We start from the raw sequence: 26,577 nt of genomic DNA on the forward strand, positions 1-26,577 counted from the left end.
GCTCGCCGCGCCGGTGCCGCGGCGCCGGTTACGGCCGTGTTCCGCGGGCGTCGCGCGTCTTTTTCATTTTTATATTTTTCAAAAATATTTTTTACATAAATATATTTTCGATTTCATAATTTACAGTTTTATACCCCTACCGTTCGACAGGGGCGGCAGGGACTTATATGTAAATAAAAAAAATATTTGTGCGAATGCCCTTGGCGGGGCGGTAGGGGGCCTGCCGCCCGGCAGGGGGTGGCAGGCTCTCCCTCCCCGTAAAATTACAGCAGTGGGCCATTAGATGTGGTTTTAGATATTTTGGATATAAATAAAAATCATTAGTAAATAAAAACCATTAGTAAAGTACATGAATATGAAAAGTATAAGTTATCAATTCATACACATGCGCAAATGAAAACGAAATAGGTGATACATAAGAACAAAATAAGTATAACATGATGATCTGTCCATAACAAAAATACAGAAACAGCTAGAAGCACCTCCTAACCACCCCGGCCACCCCCGGCCATGTCGACCTCTTTTACGCTGAGCGTGGACGTGGTCTGTAGAGTAGGTGTGTCGCTATGGAGGCCCTACGTCTCTACCTGGACGTCCGGTGGCCACAGGTGTCTGGAAGGTAGGATCGGCCTGCTGGTTAGGTGTAGAAAATAACCGACTCCAATTTTCGAAGTTCGCCTCAAAGGTATCCTGTGTGGGCCCTATACAGTAGCAATTAAGATATTTTAATCATCGTCTTATAAGTCTTATATTTGGGTACATATTCATCATATGTACCTGTTGGTGGTGGATACGAAGAATGACTCATATCAGGAAGCTGGTGGTACGATCATGTAAACCGTTCAAATTATTTAAAATATTTATAGAAATAAGAAGCACATGATAAATTTGGGCTACAGATTAGGTATTTACCTTGCGTTCCTTCTGCTGTCGCCGTAGGGTAATACGAAGAAGGTCCAGCATCATATAACTGTTGTGATCCTATATGTAAATACAAAAGGAACTAGACTTCATACCACAATTAATTGAAATTAAGATATGGACTATATGTCTACCGAAAGGTCGTGGTGGTGCCTGTGTTGGTTGAAATGACATCCCTGCAGCTGGTGCCATAGTACTAAACTGAGTCCCTCCGTGAGATTGATAAGGTGGGTGTGCATCACATGTATGGACTGAGAATTAATTGTTGGCTTCAAAGTAGGAAGTCAGTAAGTATCCTTACGTACCTGGATAATGCTACCGAGACCAATAAGGTGCTTGGGAAGGCTGCTGCTGTGTGGGACCATAAGGAAACGAGGTCGAGGCTTGAAACGAACCGCACGAGTCCTCGTACGATGTCCGGCTACCAAAGGCTTCAAGTATGGAATGGGCTCTTTGTGAAACTCGGGTCCAGGCCGACTCTTGCTCATTCCTATCAATCATAGATCCCGCTCGAATCCTCATCAAATTCGCCCTGGCATCTACGTCCATCAACCTGCACATTTCAAACTGCAAACAAGAAAAAGAAAGACATTAACACTGTAATCCAAAGTATTTGAAAAGCGATGATAACTTTGACTCGCCGCCCCACCTAATGCATCATCCCTATATCGTCCGTAGCCATCATGTGCTGTCGCAACATGCGGTTGTGGTTGTATGTCAGCATATATTAAGCGGCAACGAGTCTGAGGCTGGTACCAGCTCAGGTACGCCCTGTACGAAGCCTCCGTGTGTGCAGGGGTCGCAAGCGCCACATTCTCCTCTGCCTGGTCCCAGCCATCGACCCAAGGCTGTACCCTTGTCACCCACATGTTGGAGAAGGGTTGTGTAGCAGCACCGCCAAAATTAAACCGGCTTAAATGCACTAACCATCATCTTAATACTTAATCAATTTACTGTGCACTTAAAACGGTGTAATCTGACAGGCTGTCGGGTAAATCCCGATTAAACTACAATACTCCAGGATCACAATTGCACTAGTAGACCCGTACGAAGACGAGCACAGGTGATACCAGCATATAGAAATCTTCAAATTAATTTACAATACAGGTTTTACATAAAAGCTTTAAGTACAAACGACAGAGTTCAAAACACAGCGGAAGTTTAAAACCGAGTTCGAAATACAATACGATAAACACGACGATGATGTGACGCCAACCTGCCCGATCTTCACGGGGAAGACGGGGCCCACTCGACGGTCCACCCAGGAGGAAGCGGCTATCCAATCCAGGACGCGCAGACCTCCTCGAAGTCAGCGGGAAAGCAACCTGCTTAGAAGGGTTACAACAACAACCCTGAGTATACTAATACTCAGCAAGGCTTACCCGACTTTGGGTATAATTAGCCCATTACCTAGACATGCAAAGCTTTTTGGCTCTGGAGTTCTTTTGCTGAAAGGCTACTAGAAGTGAATCCTTACTTTCAATATTTTAGCTTCATTTAGTACGGCGAGTATTAACTAAATTCGCCTAAACATCTAGAGCACACATGGTGGATTAGATTATCCTTCAGTAACTCACAAACCAGCCTTTTTCCATTTCGTTTTCATTCCACTTTCTTACTACGATGTGGCAAAGTGACCAAGGTTCTCTCAACCGAGAGAGACGGCGAATCGATCCGATTTAACCTTGCAAGGTGGACCTAACTCACACAACATGTGAAAACCCCGTTGGGCCACACACGTCGACTGTTCCCATCATCACCCTGACGTCTGAATCACGCCTGCCAAAACCCGGGTGAAGGGTCCCTCACGGCGAACTTCTAGAGAACCCGGAGACGACATACAATCCAACACCCGCCATCATCCCACTCCCAGAATAGCAGGTCGCGATTCAAAGTATCGTTGCAATTCAGGTAATTAGCTTACCGGTTTCGACTACCTCCTACTTCTGGCATGTGGTTAGTACTGTTCAAACTCGGTCAGCACGGCCAACAACGGTACGGTCCTCAATCGACACAGGCGGAGCCTTACTTTCCATCCACTCCATATCCATAACTAAAACCATCTCCGCCCGGTCTCCATTTATCCTTTCTTTTTCTCAAAGATTCAAATCTCCACTAACTTTTTCATAAGAACAAGACCTATCTCTCTCGCGAGTGACAGGAATCACTCGGCTTCTACCGGGTTCCTAATTAGCAAGCAGTTCTAACAGTGCCTGCATACTAGTAGAGATCCTTAGGTACCTAGGAGAAGCATGCATACTAGGGTTTCATTCAACTCCTAGAAACTTAAATGCACAATATTTAAATAATAACGTTGAATACTGAAAATAGAGGTTATGCTCCGGGGCTTGCCTTGCAGGTCAGCGGGATCAGCGACTTCTTCGCAAGTGTGCTCGCCTGCGTCTTCCTGCTGCTCTCCCGCCTGCGGCTCCTGGATCGGCTCGACGATCAGCTCGTAGGCGGCTTCGTTCGCGGCGTCTACACGTATGAAAAAGAATGCCATGCAATCGTTATGACACAGTGCGATGCATGAGTGCTTAAGATGCGATTCCAAAATTCAACTCATTTTAGCCTGAAGTGTTTCCTTCCAAATAACAACTACTAAACTTGCTTAGAGCAGCATGGATTAAAACAGAGGCTTTGCTTTGCTAAGGTTACACATGCATGAAACAATAATCAAATAACCACAATTATAACAGAAAAGAGCATAACTAGGGGCAATATAAAAGCAAAAACTTAACTTGCATACATGCTCTAGAGAACAAAAATTTACCAACTTAACGTGACATGGCTAAAGCATGCCATCTAATTTTTCCAACATTTATTGCTGCTAACAAAGCATTTAATTAACCCTAGCAAGGTAAACGAAACATAAATAGATCTACACAAAAGTGCACAACACCAGCACATGAAATTTTTACAGTGGATTACACATGTAAGAAGTAAGCCACTGCGAATTTTTCATAATTTTTAGAGCAACAGAACAACTGGTATTAATTAAACTAGATTAAGCACAAACCAAAATATTTACAGGGGTAACAGTGACATAATTCATGCTTGAGTATTTTCCCACTGAAGATCTCGATTTTAGAAACCTAACAAAATTTACTTTGCATTTTTAGGATTTTTCTGTGAATTTCTATGCCATTATGAAATTTCAGCTGAATTAAGAAAAAAGAAAAACATAAAAGATAAAAGGGGGGTTGACAGCCAGGCCCCACCCATCAGGGAGCCTAGCCCGCCCCCCTCCTCTGCTCCCCACGCACAAGGCCGTGGCTGTCGTGGCCCGCCCGCGGCCAGGCAGCCCGGCGGGGCCGGCGCCCGCGGCGGCGCGGCAGGGCGCACGCGCAGCACTGTCCGCGGCGGCGCAGGGGCAGGGCAGCAGCGGCGCGTGGCCGTTCCGGCCCGGCCGGCGGCGGAGGCGGGGCTAGGCGGCGGGGTAGCGGCCCGTGGCGGCTGCCGGCTGCGAGGCGCGCGGTGGTGCAGCGCGGGCGCGCAGAGGGACCCGGCGGCGTGCGCACGGTGGTGGCGGCGCGGCCACGGCGGTGCGGCGGCGCTGCAGCGACGGTGGCGGCGGATTCGCCCGGCGAGAAGGTCGGGGAGGACGAGGGGATTGCGGGGGAGCTCACCATGCACCCGATTTGGGTGGAGAAGGGCCGGAGGTGGGAGCTCGACGGAGAGGGTGGAGCTCCGAAGCGGACGGCAATGGCAACGGCGGTCTGGGCCTGATTTCGGCCGGCGTAGGGCATGGCCGAGCTCGTGGAGGGGCGGAGTGGGTTCGGAGCGAGGTTGCGCGGCTCTGGGTGCGCGGAATCGAAGCGGGGTGGCGAGGGGTGGTCGGCGCAGAGCTCGGCGGTGGCTCGAGCTCGTCTCTGTGCGACGTGAACGCGAGGAAATGGAGAAGGGAAGGACGGACTGGAAGCTTCCCGGCCAGCGCGAGGGGAAGATCGGCGTCGGGGCATGATGGCCGACGTGTGGAAGCTCGCTGCCGGCCACAATCGCCGGTATGGCGTCGGGGCGGCACAGTGCCGAGCACTGGAGATCCTCTGTTCACTCGTTTGACGATTTTGACTCGAATTTGACCCTCCAAAACTCAAATTTTGATATAGAAACTTGAAATTTGGCCATAATAGAAGTTGTAGAGGAAGAGAAGATCTACAACTTTCATTTTGGGCGAAAGTTGATTTGGAGCTCGATTCAAGGAGAAAAACGTAGACGAACACGGCTAAAACAAAGATTACTATGCGAACACGATTAACGCTAATGACGCAGTTAGAACACGATTAGCGATTAAACACGGGATTAGCGAAAAATTAACACAGGGGTGTTACAGCCTTCCCCCCTTAAAAGAATCTCGTCCCGAGATTCAGGCACGAGAGAAATTAAACAGGCAGAAAAGTTCAAAGATGAGGTACCTGGATGAGCGTTTAAAAAGTCCGGATACTTGGACCTCAGAAATTCCTCTTTCTCCCAAGTAGCTTCTTCTTTGGAGTGATTGCTCCATTGAACTTTGTAGAATTGGTTGGTGGTGCGACGAGTAACTCGATCCTTGCGATCAATAATCTTGATAGGATGCTCAGAATAAGTGAGATCAGACTCTAATTGAATCGAGTCACTTTCAACAACTTCAGTCGGAACTCTAAGGCACTTTCTGAGTTGTGATACATGAAAAATGTTATGAACTGCAGAAAGATTCGCTGGAAGATTCAATCGGTAAGCCACCGGACCGCATCTTTCCACATTTGGATATGGACCGATGTAGCGGGGAGCTAACTTCCCTTTTATTCCGAATCTTTGCACGCCTTTCCAAGGTGATACTTTTAAATAGACATGGTCACCGACCTTAAAGACGAGTGGATCTCTTCTTTTATCCGCATAGCTCTTCTGTCGAGACTGTGCAATCTTTAAATTGGCTTGGATAAGACGAACTTGTTCTTCGGCCTCTTGAACCATGTCGGGTCCAAAAATAGTTCTTTCCCCGGTTTCAAACCAATTGAGAGGTGTACGGCATCGACGACTGTATAATGCTTCAAATGGTGCCATTTTGATGCTTTCTTGATAACTATTGTTATAAGAAAATTCAGCTAATGGCAAACATTGATCCCATTTCTGTGGATAGGTTAAGACACAAGCACGAAGCATATCCTCCAAAATTTGATTTATCCTCTCGGTTTGGCCGTCTGTCTGAGGGTGATATGCAGAGCTACGAATAAGATGGGTTCCCAAGCAAGCATGTAATTGCTCCAAAAAACGAGCAATGAATTGAGTTCCACGATCAGAAATGATGGTCTTTGGCACACCATGCAAACAAAGTATGTGATTAATGTACAATTCCGCATAATGCTTGGTCAAGTATGTCGTTTTAACTGGGAGGAAATGTGCCGATTTGGTCAGTCTATCCACTACAACCCAAATAGAGTCGTAACCCTTTTGAGTTCGAGGTAAGCCGACGATGAAATCCATACTTATATCTTCCCATTTCCATTCTGGAATATTCAAGGGCTGGAGAGTTCCAGCTGGTCTGAGATGACTAGCCTTAACTCTTCTACAGATATCACACTCTGGCACATATTTGGCTATTTCCCTTTTCATTCGAGTCCACCAAAATCGTTGCTTCAGGTCTTGGTACATCTTGTTGCTACCCGGATGAATTGATAACCGTGAAGTATGGGCTTCGTCAAGAATTTGTTTTCTGAGCTCAAAATTCTTAGGCACCACTAATCGGTTCTTGAACCATATCATATTCTCAGTATCCTGGTGGAAGCAATTCACTTTAGGGTCTCCTTCTGATAGTCTTCTCTGAATTTCCTTCACCCCTTTATCTTGCTTTTGTGCCGTGATGATGAGATCACGAAGAGTAGGAGTAAGCTCTAGATGAGCCAATGTGCCATGTGGTACAATACTTAAGTTCAGCTTTTCCATTTCAAAGCAAAGAGACTCGCTTAATGGTATAGCTGAAATGCAATGACAATGAACTTTGCGACTTAGCGCATCGACAACCACATTTGTCTTTCCCGGATGATAATGTACTTCGAGCTCATAATCTTTAATCAACTCAAGCCATCTCCTTTGACACATGTTCAAATCAGCTTGAGTGAAAAGGTATTTGAGACTCTTGTGATCAGTATAGATGTTGCACAATGAACCTAAAAGATAGTGTCGCCAGATCTTCAGCGCATGGACCACAGCTGCTAGTTCAAGATCATGAGTGGGATAGTTTTCTTCATGCCTCTTGAGTGATCGAGAAGCATAAGCAATCACTCGGTTCTCCTGCATCAAGACACAGCCGAGTTCTGTGCCCGAGGCATCACAGTAGACATCAAATGGTTTTGTAGTGTCGGGTTGGGCCAAGATCGGAGCTGAAGTGAGAAGTGTTTTCAATTTCTGGAAAGCTTCCTCACATTGGGTACTCCAATAGAATTTGACACCCTTCTTAAGAAGTTCAGTCATCAGCTTTGCAATTCTGGAGAATTCTGGGATGAACCGACGATAATACCCCGCTAAACCCAAGAAACTGCGGATTTCAGGAACTGAAGTTGGAGCTTCCCAATCGAGTACATCCTGTACTTTACTGGGATTCACAGAGATGCCCTCAGTAGATATAACATGACCGAGGAATGGTACTTCCTTCAGCCAGAAGTCACACTTGCTGAATTTGGCATATAGCTGGTGCTCTCTCAGACGCTGAAGTACTATGCGAAGATGATGAGCATGTTCTTCCTCATTCTTGGAGTAGATCAAGATATCATCAATGAAGACCACGACGAACTTGTCTAACTCCGGCATGAATACTGAATTCATGAGGTACATGAAATAAGCGGGAGCATTGGTTAATCCGAAAGACATCACCAAATACTTGTAAAGACCATAACGAGTAGAGAAAGCTGTTTTTGGTATATCTGCCGGTCTGATTTTGATTTGATGATAACCAGATCGAAGATCTATTTTTGAGAATACCTTAGCTCCTGCTAATTGATCAAAAAGAATATCAATACGAGGAAGTGGGTATTTATTTTTGATCGTGACTGCATTCAGAGGTCGGTAATCCACACATAGCCTCAGCCTGTGATCTTTCTTCTTTACAAACAAAGCCGGACAACCCCAAGGTGAGGTGCTCGGTCGAATAAAGCCTTTATCCAGCAACTCTTGCAACTGGACTTTTAATTCGGCTAACTCACTTGGAGTCATTCTATATGGCCTTCGAGATATGGGCGCTGTGCCAGGCTGTAACTCAATGACAAACTCAATATCTCGATCGGGAGGCATGCCTGACAAGTCCTCCGGAAACACATCGGGGTATTCACAAACCACCGGAATTACTTCTAGAATTTTCCCCTCAAGATGGTATATGATAGTGGCTGGAATTTCACGCTTGGAAAGATGAATATCCATAGAACCATACGTGGGGGAGTTTAACTGAATAACACGAGAGGAGGTATTGATGATAGCACCATATTCCTTCATCCAATTCATTCCAAGTATGACATCTATCCCCTAGCTTGGAAGGACAATGGGTGTGGTCCGAAAAATTGTCCCGCTCAAGTCAAGGGGCACACCTCGAACTAATTGGCTGGTACTTAAGTGTGCGCCTGGTGCATGAATAATATACGGCCTTTTCATTTGAAAAACGTGCAAGTTGAGCCGTGTTATGCATGCTTGACTAATAAATGTGTGAGATGCTCCCGAATCAAATAGCACAGTAATAGGGCAGTGATTAACGGAGAACATACCCGCCATCACTTGGGTGCCCTCCGGAACTTCCTCCAAAGTGGTGTAGTTCACACGACCAGTCTTGGCAGGTACAACCTTCTTTTTCTGATCCTTCTGGCTGGAACCTTGACTCAGCACAGGAGTCTTGTAGTAATTCTGCCGAGGTGGCAGACGGCAGTCACGTGCAAAGTGCCCCAGATTACCACAATTGTAACAGGGGTAGTTGTTGGGGCGTGGAGCTTGTAGCATTAGAGGCCTCTGCTGCTGTGTCAGGAAACGGGGTGCCCACTACTGCTGTTGATCTGGTGGTCTAGCAACCCAACGGCCCTACTGTGGAGGACGGTTTGAAGCCTACTGATTCCCTGTCTGAACCAGCTTGTACCTCTGGGGTGCATTGCTGGAGGATCCAGCAGGTGCCTTTCTCTTCTTATCAGCCTTGTGTGCCAGCGTGGCATCTTCCTGCGTGATTGCCTTATTAACCAGCTCGGTAAAGTTGTTGCATGTAGTGAGAGCTAGCTTGTCCTGAAGCTTTGTGCTAAGTCCCCTCCTGAAGCAATCTTGTTTATTCTCATCAGTATCCACATGAAAACCACCATACTGGGATAACTGATTGAAGATTTGAGCATATTAGAGCACGGTGTTGTTCCCTTGCTTCAGGGCTAGGAACTCTGCCATCTTTCTCCTCATTAAGCTCGTAGGAATGTGGTGGGCTTTAAAAGCTGCCACAAACTCATCCCAGGTGAGACGCGTATTGGCGGGAAGTAAAGTCTTGTGATTGACCCACCATATTTTTGCAGGTCCTCTCAGCTGTTGCGCTGCAAATGCGTCTTTGTCCAATTCCGCGCAATTGAGGATACTGAACTTATCCTCAATGGTGCGAATCCAGGCATCTGCCTCAAGAGGATCATCTGCCTTATGGAACAGAGGAGGCTGGGTGGCTAGAAAACCGACATAGTCAGTTTCTGCTGGTGGTGGCGGGGGAGCGTGTCGACCTCTGCCAACATTGGCTTGGGCTTGCACCAGTTGCCTTATCAATTCCGTTTGCTCATTGCGGTCCGCGATAAGAGCCGCAACAGCTTGAGCCAAAGATGGAGGTGGTTGGGGCAGTGCTTCGTGATTCTCATTGTCATGATTATCGCCCATCTGCAAAATAATCATTCTCCTGGTTATCCATTTCGCTATCAGGACTAATCCATGCAATTAAAGAATGTGCATATATGATATGAACACACGGCATGAATCATTTCCCCCGCGATCTGGTTCACCAAGGGAAATAAAATGACTTGGTTTGGTTGAAACCGCATCAACTCAACAAGTTCTGTCCAGAGTAACTCTAACGTATGAATACTAAACATCGCTCAACACTATTTCAGATTCGAAGACGACCCAGGCACAGCTCATAGTTGAAGTTTCACACACTGACGGAAAATATCGTTACGGAAGTAAAATATACATTAAGCAGCCACACTGCTTAAGCTGGAACAAAGGTTATTACATTACCAAAGCTTGCTACGGACAACAAACTAACATTAGAGAAGGGTTCACAAACGACCCGAACAACACACCACTACAAAAGGAGGGGTCTTACACGACTCGGTTACACACCATACTAGCGAAGGGTTATCCTACATGACTCGAACTACCGAGCCACAAAAGAATTCTCAACCCAAGGTCAGCCTAGAGCACCATGTTGGTCATCCTACCCAACTATCCTACAGTTAGGCTACACTGCAAGGGGAGAATCGACGCTATCCAGCTACGTCCTCACGGGGTCCCAGGTCCCGACTCGACTCCAGACACTCCCTCGATCTCCTCAGGGTCCTCTTCTTCTTCTTCTTCCTCTTCTTCTGGCTCCTCCTCGGCTGCCTCAGCCTCCATGTCTGCTACTGCCTGCACCTGAGCCTGGACATCCTCAATCAACTCATGGGCCTGCTGAAGCTGCCCCTCCAGATGCTGCACCATCTGAGTCCTGTTCTCCAGCTCCTCCTACAACTCTTGAATTCTTATCTTCCTCGCTCTGGACTTGGCCTTCAGGGTCTTGATCTTGTCTTGAGTACCAATCATGTGCTGCTCATGGAGGTGAGCCTCTCGAGCCTTGCTCCTGCATATTGCATTTTCCTCGCGAAGCTGTTCATACATGTTGCTCAAAGCTGAGGAGTAGCTGAACGAGAGGGCTGTCCTGATGTTGTAATCGGGCATCATGTAGTTCATGTTGCGGTTAACCCGATCTGCATAGGCCTGAGTAGTCTCATCCCTCAAGGGAAACACACTGTAGGGAGTATCTATCACCTCTGCATTATGCTTCTCCGAGAACTCCTCAATGGCCTTCCTAGCTGCAATCTCCCAGGAGTCTGCCAACTTCCTACCATACACTGTGAGCTGCCACGAGTCCCATTCCAAGCGAGCGGGGCAAGCAGGAATCTTCACGATCATCTGACAGCGCTCGGTGCCCAGCAAGCTAGACTCGTGTCCTGAGTACTGTGGGGGCTCAGTGTAGTCAAACGCCCTGAGCATCTGCCACAGCAGACGAGGAAAGTGGCCGGTGTGGAGGGCATTGGAGTGCGCCCAACCCTCAGCGTCCACGATCACGTGAGTGAAGCTAGCCATCTGTAAGAACACATAGTGCTAACGTAAGCCATAGATTTTTAAAAGAATAGATTTAAACTTGGCAACGCAACATAAACAAATTTTTGAAGAACGCATAGTAAAAACATGGCGATCCAATAAATTTTTATGAAGCGCAACAGTAAGCAACAAAACAATCAACAAATTCGGATATGCAAGATGCAAGATGCATGCACGTTCTAGCGTTTCTCACCCAAACAAGTACCAAAATATGGTATACGAAGATAATCGGTGGTACAATTACGTACTCTCCCTATATATAAACTAGTCGTTCCTACGATCAAGAATTTCATAACGCGCTTAACGTGGTTAGTTTCCTGCAGAAGAACACAGAGTATATATCCACTTCTGGACCCTTCGTGCCAGCACTCACGAACGGCCCCCATGTGTCCTACGCCACACGGGTAACACATATGTAGTTTCCCACATATTCACACATACATTACCATCCACTATAGAGATGGCACCCAAACGTTCAACGCTGAATGGGCAGCGTTGCATACGTCATAACAACGTATTCACTTCCCATACACTCGCCTTACGGGACATCCAAGGGTAGACGTGTCTCAAGGGTCACGGTCATGGCCAACCGCTTGACAGGTTTACATCTCGTAACATTGCCTTACGAAATGGCCGTGATCACAATCACACGGTATGAAATCCGCACTCCATATCAGGCAACAGATAGCGACAGGCTCGTTTGAATTGAGCCTTATCACCTCCCCGTATGCTCATCATACGGGACCCGCGCACGTATGAAACACGTGGGCTATTCTAAAGGACTACCAAGAATGCTTACCTTGCTTACCTTAGCGTAGGTGCATCGTTACCGAAATAAGGTTTAGCAAAAAGTAAAAGCTGGAAGTGCTGGAATAAAATAGATACTTATATGCCACCAAACTTATGTAACATAATTAGGGCATACGAACTATCTATCCTATTCTTTAGCGCATCTAGCGTCAACTTTTCAAAAAAAACCCGAAATCATTGCAAGGTAAGAGTTACTTAACGTAATTAAGCACGCCAGTAATCACCCCAGTGCAATTTAGAGCTCTGATGCCAGCTGTAGCAGCACCGCCCAAATTAAACCGGCTTAAATGCACTAACCATCATCTTAATACTTAATCAAGTTACTGTGCACTTAAAACGGTGTAATCTGACAGGCTGTCGGGTAAATCCCGATTAAACTACTGTACTCCATGATCACAATTGCACTAGTAGACCCGTACGAAGACGAGCACAGGTGATACCAGCATACAGAAATCTTCAAATTAATATACAACACAGGTTTTACATAAAAGCTTTAAGTACAAACGACAGAGTTCAAAACATAGCGGAAGTTTAAAACCGAGTTCGAAATACAACACATATGAAAAAGAATGCCATGCAACCGTTATGACACAGTGCGATGCATGAGTGCTTAAGATGCGATTCCAAAATTCAATTCATTTTAGCCTAAAGTGTTTCCTTCCAAATAACAACTACTAAACTTGCTTAGAGCAGCATGGATTAAAACAGAGGCTTGCTTTGCTAAGGTTACACATGCATGAAACAATAATCAAATAACCACAATTATAACAAAAAAGAGCATAACTAGGGGAAATATAAAAGCAAAAACTTAACTTGCATACATGCTCTAGCCACCAAAAATTTACCAACTTAACGTGACATGGCTAAAGCATGCCATCTAATTTTTCCAACATTTATTGCTACTAACAAAGCATTTAATTAACCCTAGCAAGGTAAACGAAACATAAATAGATCTACACAAAAGTGCACAACACTAGCACATGAAATTTTTACAGTGGATTACACATGTAAGGAGTAAGCCACTGCGAATTTTTCATAATTTTTAGAGCAACAGAACAACTGGTATTAATTAAACTAGATTAAGCACAAACCAAAATATTTATAGGTGTAACAGTGACATAATTCATGCTTGAGTATTTTTCCTCTGAAGATCTCAATTTTAGAAACCTAACAAAATTTACTTTGCATTTTTTAGGATTTTTTTGTGAATTTCTACGCCATTATGAAATTTCAGCCGAATTAACAAAAAAGAAAAACATAAAAGATAAAAGGGGGGCTGACAGCCGGGCCCCACCCGTCAGGGAGCCCAACCAGCCCCCCTCCTCTGCTCCCCACGCGCAAGGCCGTGGCCGTCGTGGCGGCCAGGCACCGCGGCGGCGGCGGCGTCCTAGCCCGCCCGCGGCTCGCCGGCGGCGCGGCCTGGCCCGCCCGTGGCCCAGGCAACCCGGCGGGGCCGGCGCCCACGGCGGCACGGCAGGGCGCACGCGCAGCGCTGCCCACGGCAGCGCAGGGGCAGGGCAGTGGCGGCGCGTGGCCGTTCCGGCCCGGCCGGCGGCTGAGGCGGGGAGAGGCCCGACGGCGTGTGCACGGTGGCGGCGGCGCGGCCACGGTGGCGCGGCGGCGCTGCAGCGATGGTGGCGGCGGATTCGCCCAGGGAGAAGGTCGGGGAGGACGAGGGGGTTGCGGGGGAGCTCACCGTGCACCCGATTTGGGCGGAGAAGGGCCGGAGGTGGGAGCTCGACGGAGAGGGTGGAGCTCCGAAGTGGACGGCAATGGCGACGGTGGTCTGGGGCCTGATTTCGGCCGGCGTAGGGCACGACCAAGCTCGTGGAGGGGCAGAGTGGGTTCGGGGCGAGGTTGCGCGGTTCTGGGTGCGCAGAATCGAAGCGGGGTGGCGAGGGGTGGTCAGTGCAGAGCTTGGCGGTGGCTCGAGCTCGTCTCTGCGCGTCGCGAACGCGAGGAAATGGAGAAGGGAAGGACGGACTGGAAGCTTCCCGGCCAGCGCGAGGGGAAGAGCGGCGTCGGGGCGCGATGGCTGACGCGTGGAAGCTCGCCGCCGGCCACAGTCGCCGGTATGGCGTCTGGGTGGCACAGTGCCGAGCACACGAGATCCTTTGTTCACTCGTTTGACAATTTTGACTCGAATTTGACCCTCCAAAACTCAAATTTTGATATAGGAACTTGAAATTTGGCCAAAATAGAAGTTGTAGAGGAAGAGAAGATGTACAACTTTCATTTTGGGCAAAAGTTGATTTGGAGCTCGATTCAAGGAGAAAAACGTAGACGAACACGGCTAAAACAAAGATTACTATGCGAACATGATTAATGCTAATGACGCGGTTAGAACACGATTAGCAATTAAACACGGGATTAGCGAAAAATTAACACAGGGGGTTACAGGTTGACCAGTCCTCGACAAACTAAATATTGAAAACAATTTAGTCAAATATGATTAGTTAACTATACAATGCATAGTCACTGAAATGACATATGAATTGTTACCTGTGGTCATGGCGTTCGACCCGATCCAATGCTGACGGCACATGATACAACTGCCTTTGACCGAACTGTCTCCTGACTCTGTCCGGGCAGTGAGCCTCAATGTAAACGTCGTACACCAACGCTGTAGTTGTCATCCAAAAGGCCTGGTCCTGAAAGCAAACCGAAGATATCCCGATCGGTGCACGAGTGTTTATAGCCAACTCAGAGTAGGGCTCCCACACGACGTCTTCAGGTGTCAACCGATCAAAATCAGCCACAAATTCAGGATAGGCCCGACGAGACTGTACGTGGGCCCAACTCCTCTGCACAAAATTAACAATAATATGTACCAATAAGAAATACAAAGAGGGTCAAACAAAGCAACAGAATTGCTAACAAAATAGTACGAGTAGCAGTCATTTCCGTACCTGACGAGCGTACCAGAGAGTCCCCATGGTGGGCCTATTTTGCACCGATGCCTTGCAGAGGCCACGGTACATGGCTGCAAGTACCGCTGATCCCCAACTGTATTGAGGCATTTCCTCCACATCTGCCTCTGCGATCTCCTGTGCGTAAGGCACAAGCACCCTATCCACATAGGCCCCGTGTGAGTTGTTGAACATTATGTATCCAAACAACCACAACAAGTATGCCTTAAGGGATCGAGTGACGCTATCCTCATCAGCATCATGTGCCAAATTGTCGGGCTGCATAGAAAAGATGAACATTTATGAGTACGAGATCAATTATAAAATAAAACCATAACTGCACTAGTCAAAAGCATAACTCTAACATTAATCGTAACAAAACAAGGTATGTACCTGGAACTGCAGGATCCATGACTTGGCAGGCCCTGTTGCTTTTGGGTGCTCCTCTACATCAATCGCGATGTCAATATTTGCAAAACGCTCTTCTAGATCGTCCAACCACGTAGGCGGGACAACGCGAGGCCCTACGGCATCCCCACTGATAGGAAGACCCGGCAGCATTGCAACGTCCTGTAGGGTCGGTGTCATCTCCCCACAAGGGAGGTGGAAGGTGTGTGTCTCAGGCCTCCATCTATCAACCAGAGCCGTCAGTAGGGACCTGTCCAGCTTTACTGAACCACTCTCAGCAAGACGACCTATAGTAAGAAGACCAGTCTCACTCAACCTGAAAAATAGAACGATCAAAGGTAAGTACATTATGTACGAAACGTATACGAAACAAACGTATTCTTAGAAACATAATACGACGACATATCACCTGGGCACCCATCGTGGGTCAACAGGAATAAACTCCGCTGGTGGACGTGGACGCAGCATGTTAAGTTTCACGTGCTGAACCACTGAAAGGAAGGACTGGTGCGACGAGTCTATGACTCCGTCAAGTAGAGCTGGCGTATCTTCGGCCATACCTAACACAAAAAATACAAGTTTTCTGTATTTTCTACAATTTATTTGAAATTTTCATATAATTTTTCTAGCATTTTCATGCATTTCCTACAATTTTTGTATAATTAATTTTTATAAATATATTTTTCTAACATTTTCTACCATTTTTCTGCATTTTTTACAATTTATCTGAAATTTTCATAAACTTTTCTAGCATTTCCTACAATTTTTGTACAATATATTTTTATAAATATATTTTTCTAACATTTTCTACAATTTTTATACATTTTCTACCCTTTATCTTAAATTTTCATAAACTTTTCTAATATTTTCTAGCATTTCCTACAATTTTTGTACAATATATATTTTTTTAATATATTTTTCTAACATTTTCCAAATTTTTCTGCATTTCCTATAATTTATCAGAATGTTGGTAATCAATACCACAAAATTGGTTGGTAAACCTAATTAGTTTTTCTAAAAACTAATCTTAATTCTACCTAAATAATATTAAAAACATTACCTAAATCGCTAAAATATCATTACTGCTGCATACACTAATTATAGAATTAAACATACAAAAAATTTATATTGAGAAAGTTGACAAATATTTATTATCTGCTGTTCGGATCCAAAATCTGGCAGGGCTTCGCCGTTACAATTCCCTCCCTCACCCCTCCTTTCTCCCTCACCCTCTTTGGATGTCGTGGGAAGCAAATGAGGGGGAGGGGGAGAGAAGCCTTTTATACAGTGTGGGGAGCCTGCCGCCCCCCTGCCGGGCGGCAGGCCCCCTACCGCCCGACAAGGGGGCGGCAGGCTCCCGCCAAAGGCATCCACGCAAATAATTTTTTTATTTACATATAAATCCCTACCGCCCCCTGCCGGGCGGCAGGCCTCCTGCCGCCCCCCTAACGGGTGGTAGGGGTATAAAACTGTAAATTATGAAATTGAAAATATATTTCTATAAAAAATATTTTTGAAAAATATAAAAATAAAAAAGACGCGGGTGTCGGCTGGGCCTGGGCTTTTTGCTGGCCTTATTCGCAAGGAGGGCCGCCGCCTTCGTGGCGTTCAGGTCCGCCAGAAAGCCCAATCAGTGATGGTGTATTGGGCTCCATTTTTCGATTAGGGCCCGCCTGAATATACTCCCGGGATCAGAATTTTTTTAATTTTCTTTTTGTGTATGTGTATCTACTAAAAAGGGACTCTTCTCCTAAAAAACATCTAAAAAAGTTTCTAAGAGTATTTTTCTTCGCCGTGAATTGCACTTCAAGTGGCCGTACATGATCGTGCTAAATCGGACATTCAACACTGACTGTGTTTAGTTCCGCGAAAAATTCCCAAAATTTTTTACTGACGCACGTCACATCGAATCTTACGATACATGCATGGAGAATTAAATGTAGTTAAAAATATAACTAATTGCACAATTTGGTTGTAAATGACGAAACGAATCTTTTGAGACTAATTACTCAATGGTTGGACAATAGTTGCCAAATAAAACCGAAACGTGCTACAACAACTTTTTCGCGAACTAAACACACCCACTAGTGAATCAGCTTATTTTGACTCTAATGCAAATATTTTATTCTGTTTGTCTACTTACGGCTTATTTCAACTTATTCTCTTTCATAGAATACTATTGAATCGAGCGAAATCAGGGCAGCTAAACAAAAAGGTTAATGACCAATGTCTTTCTTTTTCTTGGTGGGTGAGGCATATTGGTAGCGATATGGTTGCTAATTTGTTTCTAGCCACAGCATACCAATCTAAAAGTTAGGCACGCCAATAAACCTTGTCTAGAGTGTAGTTATCAAATTGTTGATCACACCTTATGGATAACAATACAAACACATTTTTTTCTTGTTGAGTTTCAACCTAGACGATTACTACTTTCTTATAAGTTTTGGCTATCATAATATTTTTCAAATAGAAGGAGACTAAGGGGCTGATTGGTTGCCCGTATGCAGCCGAACCTGGCTCGTGGGATACAGCGTGAACGTAGTTGGTTAGTTGAACTAGCACTTGAGCCTGCCCCGTGCGGTGCAAAAAGCTTCTCCGGGCCTGGCTCACCGCATGGAGCAAAATCGGGCGTTTCCAGGCAGCCAGGCTCGTGCGGTGCAAGTTATGGGGGAAGCGTGCACTGAGATAGAAAAAGGGCCGGACCGGCGCTGGATAGGCAACCAAACAAAATCTCCGATCGGCCTAGTAGCTGATTGCAAAAGTGAGCCAAACAAATAGCTGCCGCACCTAGCGAGCCAGGCCAGCGGGGCCAGGATCTGTCGTGCAAGCCAGGCTGCTCACGTCCACAAACCAATCGCGCCCTAAGCGTCATCACGCCAAATGAATTGTTTCTTATCAAATTCGACAAAAATCGTGTGAAACTGTCACATTTCCTAAGCACCAATACGACTATGGGCGTGTTTGTTTCCGCTTATGCAGCGCGTTTGAGCCAAAAACACGGAATAAACTTACCAAACGGCCGGCGTTCGACACGCGTTCGAGAATCACGCATCGCAGAATAAGTGGCGGCTTCAACGTGCGGACGCAAAATTGCAAGAAGCGAGCTTCGAGCCACGTTTTGCTTATACACAACGCGCTTACGTCCGCCACGGTTCCAAACAGGGCCTATGCCTATGATACCTATATAACTGTGACGGTTGATTAGCTAAAACTCGTCCGGATACAATTAGAGGTGATAATGGGCCATAACCCTAGTGGCCTCTTCACAGTCTAATAAAACCCTTAAATTTTTTAGCTCAAAATTGTATAAGATTAGAGCTCGGCCCTTTTAGGATCCGGTCCTTAGATTTTGTAGTTCAAAATCTTAACCTCTTTACCACTCTTAGGTACAATGCGCAGTTGCAGCAGCTTCATGCTCTTTGGTGCTCAAAGCTTTTTTAAAAAAACTTTGGTTCTCAAATAGTTGTGACGTCATTAGATTTTTTTGAGGAGGTTGTGACGTCATCAGATGGTAGAACAATGAACAAACCCGTACGGTCTCGTTGGGCTGGCTGGTGGCTGGGCTGATCTGGCGTGAGAGGAAAACACTGCTGGTTGGCTGGCTAGCTGGTGGCTGGGCTGATTTGGCGTGAGAGGAAAATATTATTGCTGGCTGAAGCTGACAGCCGAACATAGTCAAACACGGGAAATTTGCCGCCGTCCCAATGCCCAACCCATGACTCCCTCCTCCCCGTCGCTCCGCCGCCTTCTCTTCTCCCGGCGCCACCCCCTCGCTACGCACCACCATCTCCGCTGCCGCCACAGCCTCTCCGCCCCCTCAGCGGCCGCCGCCGCCACCCCAGCTCCATCCCGCGACCTCGCCGCCGCCGTCCACGGCGCGACCGCGGCCAAGAACTTCGCGCACGCTATCCGTTTGACGAAATCCCTCGTCCAGGCCTCCTCTTCATCACCCGGCCGAAGCCCCGCCTCCACCGCCCCCACCGCCGCCGAAGCAGCCTTCGCCGCTCTCGCCTCCACCTCCAACTCCCCGGCCCCAGCGCTCGGCGTGCTCGTCATCGCCCTCTGCCAGATGCGGCTGCTCGACGAGGCGTTGTCCGTGTTCCGCCGCCTTCGGACGCTGCCGGAGTTACCGGCGTGTAACGCCATTCTGGACGGGCTCGTCAAAGCCCGCAGATTCGGGTGCGCCTGGGAGCTGTTCGACGAATTGCTTAGCAGGGGGATGGTGCCAAGTGTGGTGACGTACAATACGCTCATCAACGCGTGCCGGCATCAGGGTGCTGTGGCGAAGGCTCAGGAGGTGTGGGATCAGATGGTGGCGAGGCAGATTGATCCGAATGTGGTCACATATACGACGATGATATGTGCGCTTTGTGAAGAGGGCTGCATTGGTGATGCTGAGCAGGTGTTTGATGCAATGAAGGAAGCAGGGATGCAGCCTAATCTGTACACATACAATGTGCTGATGAGCAGCCATTGTCAGATGCATGATGTCAATCGTGCATTTGTGCTGTACCAGGAACTGCTGAAGAGTGGCCTCGTTCCAAATGCTGTTATCTTTACAACCCTGATTGATGGTTTCTGCAAGGCGAAGAGGTTCAGTGATGCAAAGGAGATGTTTCTTAACATGCCCAGGTTTGGGGTGGCTCCTACAGTTCCTGTGTTTAACAGTCTGATGGATGGAGCTTTCAAATCTGGAAATGCACGAGAAGCATTAGCAGTTTATCAGGAGATGACTCACCTAGGGTTGTCCCCAGATGAGTTCACCTGCAGCATAGTTGTGAGAGGCCTTTGTGACGGAGGGCAAATGGAGGTAGCGGCCAGGTTCCTTGAAGGAGTGAGGCAATCTGGTGCTAATCTGAATGCAGCTGCTTACAACGCACTGATTGATGAGTACTGCAAGAAAGGGAATTTGGAGGAAGCGCTAGCAACATGCACAAGAATGACTGATGTTGGAATTGAGCCCAATGTGGTGTCATACACCTCCTTGATAGATGGGCATTCAAAGATAGGGAATACGCAAATAGCAATGGCTATATACACTGAGATGGTGGCTAAGGCGATTGAGCCTAATGTGGTTACATACACTGCTCTTATCTGTGGCCATGCCAAGAATGGTGGCATAGATGCTGCTTTTCGTTTGCATAAGGAGATGATAGAGAAAGGTATTTCACCTAATGCTATTACAGTGTCAGTTCTTGCTGATGGCCTGTGCAGAGAGAATCGGGTTCAGGATGCGGTCAAGTTTGTGATGGAGTACTCAGGGATGAAGTATAATGATCTTCATTCTTTCTTCTCAAACTCTATGACTGAAGAAGACCATTTGATTCCAAACTGTGTGATATATATGACATTGATATATGGACTCTACATAGATAGCCAACACTACGAAGCTGGTAAGCTCTTCTCTTATATGAGAAAGTCAGGTATGGTGCCTGATAGTTTTACCTATACACTGCTGATTCGTGGGCAGTGCATGCTTGGTTATGTCTTGAATGCCATGATGCTCTATGCTGATATGGTGAAGATTGGTGTCAAACCAATCAGGTACAAGACAGTCTGCCCTGAGATTTGGTCACGGGTACCACTGAATGACACCAGAACTTCTGCAAGTTAGGAATCAGCTTTCAACTAAGATTCAAGCCTCATCGCTATCTGTCCTACTGCAGCCTACAGATGATCATGTGGATGAAAATATCACGTTGTTATGAAGGTTACTTCATTTTTATTTATATGTCTATATATATCGATAAGCATGCATACTTTAAGCTCTTAAGGATTTCTTTTTCAAATTTAGCACAAGGATTTATTTAAACATGCTTGACCATCCACTACTTCATCACAAGTGATAGGTTTCAGACTTACAGTTGTGTAGAGGTGCCAATTGGTGCCTCCAAAAGGCACCACTGACCCTCTTTACTTGAATGAATTGAACTTTTTTTTTTCTCAAAATATGGCAGATTTTGATTGCATAGTTCAATTAATTAAACCTAAGAGGGTTGTTGCTGACCCTTAGGGGCACTAACTGGCAGTCTGGCACCCCTACATTTGCAATTATATGCAATTTTGATGAAGTGCAAAGCAAATCTTATTAGGTTTGCTTTATTTCCCAAAATCTCAACTAGTAGAGCAAATGTGGTGTATGCTTTATGTGATAATATTTTTAGCACCACATTCCTCACTTAATTATCAATATGAATGTGATCTGTACATTGTTAGTCTTAAATAATGTTTATGGATGTTGGTATATAAGCATGTAGGTGGTTCGAAAGCTCTAGCTTTGCAGTCTCTAGAGGGTGTACATATTTTTAGTTATTTTCGTTGATGAAAACCACTAACCAGGATGGTTGTACAACAGAATAAATTTGCTGGAGTTTTTATGCTTGCCTAGCCTAACACCAAAATATGAGAACATTAGGTGTCTATTTACAGAGGTTTCATCGGCCAACATTATCATTTATTATATCTGTAATATGTGTATTGGGTACATGATCTGATTCTACGGTGTTGGTTTGAATGACAGGGGAAATAGCTGATTTTGGCCATGAAGCCCTACAGAAGGTGCTGGTTGCAAACTGACATGCCAACCATGTGCCCATGTTTAGTTAGGCTAATGGAGTAGCAAATCCTCAAAAAAAAAAGCATTGAGGTGTTCACAATTTCAGGAACTATCCAAAGTCACTTTAATTGATGGTTGACAGGTAATATTATTTCTTCTGTTATTTAACATGCCTTCCGGATCTCACATTAATGCATATATGTTATTTGGCTCAGCCTGCTGGATCTCAGATACAATCAATTCATGATTGAAATAACTTAATTTCTTAAGATTGGGATTCAAAATGTTGTATGTCAAGATATCTCCACTTAGTTTTTTTACCTTGCATATAAGCATGCCAACTTGTGCATAGGACTGCACATGAAATTTTGGTTACTGGTAGGTTAGTGTAGCATGCCAAAACTAATAGTGCATTAGTGCCTGCAGGACATGCTTATCTAGGTCAACTTTCTGCATCTATTGAAATGTTCTGTTTCAATGGTTGGAACTTGAAAGCTTATCAAATCCATCTAGTATTGTTTTCTAAGTCTGATATGCACCAGTCATCTGTTATAATGGTATTTTAGGAGATACGAGTATACGACACGACACATATAACAAGCAACTATTGTCATGTCATAATGACTACACTGAGACTGGCCTTATGTGCATTTATATTTTTATAATTTTTTATATCCTTATAGGAAAAATGAAATATTGAATTTAACATTATTTGCCATTGTTACCATACTGTCCAATAACTTAACCCTGTAACCTTAATGAAATAATGAACTTAACACTGTTTTCCATTGGACACTACAGTTCAGTTATTTCGTAGTCATGACTGACAGGATGAATTGTTAACTATCGTCTATCCACATTGTACAAGACATTAAACTACAATAAACATGAACTGTCTTTCTGCTTGTTCAATTAATTGCTAATTATTGTACTTCCTGACCTTCAAAGATGGAAATGGTAATTTAAGGTCTATGGCAGCTAGAACTATAGTGAATCAATTTTGTGTCTTAATTTTACGAAGAAAACCCAGGGGAAGGACTGCCTTCACGACATTGCTTTAAGAAGAAACCTAACCACTTCTGGGTCTACAAAAGACCCCGAAGGCTGCCCCACCCAGGCGGCGCTCCCTGCGCCAGCAGCTGAAAGTAGTTTGCACAGCGAGGGCCCTTTTTCTAATCCAGCTCTAATTCGCTCCCACTGGGATTCAAGCTCCCGGGCCTGCAAGGTGCTACTCAGGTGCTCTTAACTTCACTAAGATCACATTTTTTTTAGGCTTGAGGTTGGAGCTACAAGGTTGGATATTTCTAGCCAATCTAATTTAACAATTTTTTAATAAAATTGTGTTGGCAATCCTAGTTAGCTTAAAATATTGTCTCGCTTGCTTAGTTGCCTTAGCAAGGTTGAGTCAGGGCACATTTGGCTGGCTTGCCTTGCCAACTCGCCTCACTTGGCAAGGCTAGCCTTGCCATTGTCGCAGAGTGGTTTTCACTCAGCGGTGTTGCCAATGGAAATACTGGAAGTGCAGGAAACAAGGTAGCAAGCAAGGCAACCAAACACTGCATTTATTGCCCAGCCAGGCAAAGCAAGCCATGGGGGGCAAGGGAGATCCAAACATCCCCTCAGTTGCTTTAGAAAATTTAAGAGGGTTTCTTCACTCTTCAGACAAATTATCATGGGAGTAGTTGAAAGTAAGTATTGTGTAGTATGATGCTCATTCAGTCATTCTGCACTGCAAATTACAATATTTATAGCGTACCTGGAGATCTTACATAGACAGAAAGATTGTAGAGCTAATGTTAGTTTTGAATGATTACAGCAAAAGTCAGGGTTTAACCAGGTTTGAGCAAAATAGCCCCGTGGCCAGCTGTTTCTGGCTCACTCGCTCCCATTGCCCTTTCACCACCATTTGTGGGGATTGAACAGTATGTGAGTAATAGTTGTGTTTAACACTAATTCTAACTATTGAATGTTTATCTATAGTGCATGCCATAATGATAATTTATAATTAATGCAAGGGTAGAATTTCTTGCAGCAGTGGCTTATGCATCATCCATTTGGTTCGATTTGACGTATCTCACACATTGTCAAGTTGAAAGTCTCCAAAGCAAGCTTCCCGTCGTGGTTCACCACTTGTGGAGGAGATCGTTCTACAAGACATGTTCAGGAGCTGCACGCTTCAACGACATCCTTGTTGTTTTAGGACTTTGGATGTATTAGTCATGTATTAGTGTTTTTCTTATTCTCTTTCAACTCATGTACTTAGTACCACTGTCCAAATGCAACGACATTGCATTTGAGGGGGGGTGTTAAGGGTAGTATAGTCATATCCCTCTATCTAGGGTTCCCTCATGTACTCTATATATATTCACCCCTATGGGCCTCAATACAACTGATCCATACATTCTCCCTTTCTCATTCGTAACAGGTGCAACATATATACATACCATATGATTTAACGGATTATTCTTACCATGTCTTCATTATCAAAGTTGAAGTTAAACTTTTATCGGTTGAATGAATACTTCTAAGGCCCTCTGAATGGTTTGAATGTGCTTTATGGCATTTCTTGCACTATTTTTTTTTGGTATTTCAAAGTTTCTGCGATAAATGTGTAATGTTTGTTTACCAAGAGTGGTATTACTGTTGTCTTCTACCCTCAATTAATTGGTGATTGATTTTTCAGTTTGCTTTGCCTGTTCCAGAAAGGAAAACCATGAATATCTGCACGTGCAGCAGCACACTATCGGAAGTCTCAGGCAACCATCCACATGCGTGCAGCCTCAAGACATGTGGAGACTAGTCCAGAAGCTGAAGGCTGGAGGCAGACTCAGGCCTCATTTGAAGGCATCTGAAGACAACAATCGGAGTATCATGTTGATGATATAACTGTTGTCAGTTCTGTGCAAAGTTCAACATGGGCATTGTTGCAGGCCAATATCCCGGCTGTTAGAGTGGAGGGTCCACTCTATTTACCAGCCCAATTAATGCGCTTCTGAAGACAAGACATACTCATTGGCTTCAGTAATAATGGAGAAAAGAAGGAAATAGACCAACAATGATAGCGCTAAAATATTGGGAGTTGAACCTTTGCATGCAATTTGACGAGTTTTTGTGTTCGGTTGGGTTTTTGTGGACGAATCGTGGTTAGATTCAAGTATCTCTTTTCGTCATGTTTGTACCTTTTGATTTTTCACCTTTTAATTCTGATTTTAAGATTTAAGATTTGCAGGAGAAATTATATTACTGATTTGTTTGATTACTCTAGCATTTTTATGTTCCATACTACATCAGATGTATAAGTTCTACCTGATCAATTTAGAAGCTCTATTGTCCCGAGCAGGGCTTCTCTCTGCTCTCTGGTAGATTACCAGTACCCTCTCACTTGTGAAAATCATTTGTAAAGTATCAATCAAACATGTTAACTAAAGCTGATCTCAAGCTAACTGTAAGTAGTTGCCAATTCGTTTTGCTTTATGTGAATGTAGAATTTCATTCTTGTGGCGCCATTTAAGCTAAATGCTTATAAGCTTGAATACTATTGACATAAGGCAGCTGAGTTGAGTTGAATTGTGCATGGCCTATATAAAAAAAATACACCTAGAGATAATTTCTCGATGGACTCACTCCAGTACAAATAAAGTTTCAAATTGCTTACGACTGAGGATGATACCATTGTTTCTTTTTGGCCTAACCATGTTTGTCAGTACATCTATTCTCTTCTTGAGACTTACCTGTGTTCACTGTGTATCAACATAGCAGTAGATGTTCACCTGAAAGAATTTGACCTGCTTCATAATTCAAACTTAGATGGGTGGCAAAAAGGTTCTATGTTCAGTGTTAAGCTAGATGGCCCCTGAATTAGTTGTTGGTCCTACTCGTACACAGTTTGGAAGTAGAAGCCTGGTGACTCCCAATTCTAGCCAGGTCTGATGAAAATCAAAGCAACCTTCACTGAAATAGAATGTTTTTTTAATTATATCATAGATGATTAGCTTATCAACACGGGAATTAAGCAAATATTTCTTTGTGGGGGGCGGCTGCTCTCTTTTATGCTTTATGGTTATGTAGGAGTGATGTTTTCAATACTAATAATTCTATAATATCCTCTGTTAATGCAGTTTTCAGGGGCACATAGTGGTTAAAATTTTGAGATTGTTGCAAAATGACAGTGAGAGGATATCGCCCAAGCATGCCATATTGATATTAGGCAAAATAGTCGTTTTGATCCCTCAACTTTATTGTAAGGATCAAATTCGTCCCTCAACTTTTAAATTGGTCAATATAGTCTCTCAACTTTCATTTTAGAGTCATTCAAGTCCTTGTCCTGATATTGTTCTCCATAATAATATGAGCTAAGTGCAAAAAATTTCTTTTACCTTGGCTTATTCTTCCCCTCCTTAACTTCCACTCTTCAGGGCGCTGGTGCCCGTGGAGTCCTTTTTTTTCTTACCAAGAATGGGTGGCGGTTTAAGGGTAGACTATGTGTGTATTTAATATTTTTTCACCCCATTCAGAGTTTATGATTAGGATGAGTTGTTACAAGAGCTTTGTTACAATAATTGTAAAGTTTTAGGTACTTTTCCCTTAAATTTTCCTAGTCGTTGATCTATGAAAAATTAAATTAAATTAGTATCTGGT

The 26,577-nt window shown here is 44.9% G+C and overlaps 2 protein-coding genes across 14 annotated transcripts; one reads left to right on the forward strand and one right to left on the reverse strand.

Annotated features, from left to right (window-relative positions):
* Window positions 1-14,388: 14,388 nt before the first annotated feature.
* LOC120709875 lies at window positions 14,389-15,941 on the reverse strand. The gene is made up of 5 exons (XM_039995511.1): window positions 15,793-15,941; window positions 15,369-15,699; window positions 15,201-15,254; window positions 14,730-14,870; window positions 14,389-14,394 (listed from the first exon to the last, which is right to left on the reverse strand). Exons 1-5 carry the CDS (start codon window positions 15,939-15,941, stop codon window positions 14,389-14,391), a joined length of 681 nt encoding a protein of 226 aa, XP_039851445.1.
* A 3,120-nt stretch (window positions 15,942-19,061) lies between these two features.
* Window positions 19,062-26,243, forward strand: LOC120709591 (pentatricopeptide repeat-containing protein At5g61400-like). Of its 13 annotated transcripts, none has more exons than XM_039995265.1 (4): window positions 19,062-21,093; window positions 21,904-22,081; window positions 23,756-23,865; window positions 24,642-25,219. In XM_039995265.1, the coding sequence occupies exon 1, from the start codon at window positions 19,099-19,101 to the stop codon at window positions 20,995-20,997; it is 1,899 nt and encodes a 632-aa protein (XP_039851199.1). In that variant the 5' UTR covers window positions 19,062-19,098; the 3' UTR covers window positions 20,998-21,093; window positions 21,904-22,081; window positions 23,756-23,865; window positions 24,642-25,219. The 13 variants fall into 13 exon arrangements, with proteins under 13 accessions (XP_039851199.1, XP_039851195.1, XP_039851197.1 ...); XM_039995261.1 differs by having other exon boundaries at window positions 21,904-23,627; window positions 23,972-25,203; XM_039995263.1 differs by having other exon boundaries at window positions 21,904-23,627; window positions 24,642-25,203.
* Window positions 26,244-26,577: the final 334 nt, after the last annotated feature.

Source organism: Panicum virgatum, chromosome 5K (assembly GCF_016808335.1).
Source record: "Panicum virgatum strain AP13 chromosome 5K, P.virgatum_v5, whole genome shotgun sequence".
In the NCBI taxonomy this organism is placed as follows: Eukaryota; Viridiplantae; Streptophyta; class Magnoliopsida; order Poales; family Poaceae; genus Panicum; species Panicum virgatum.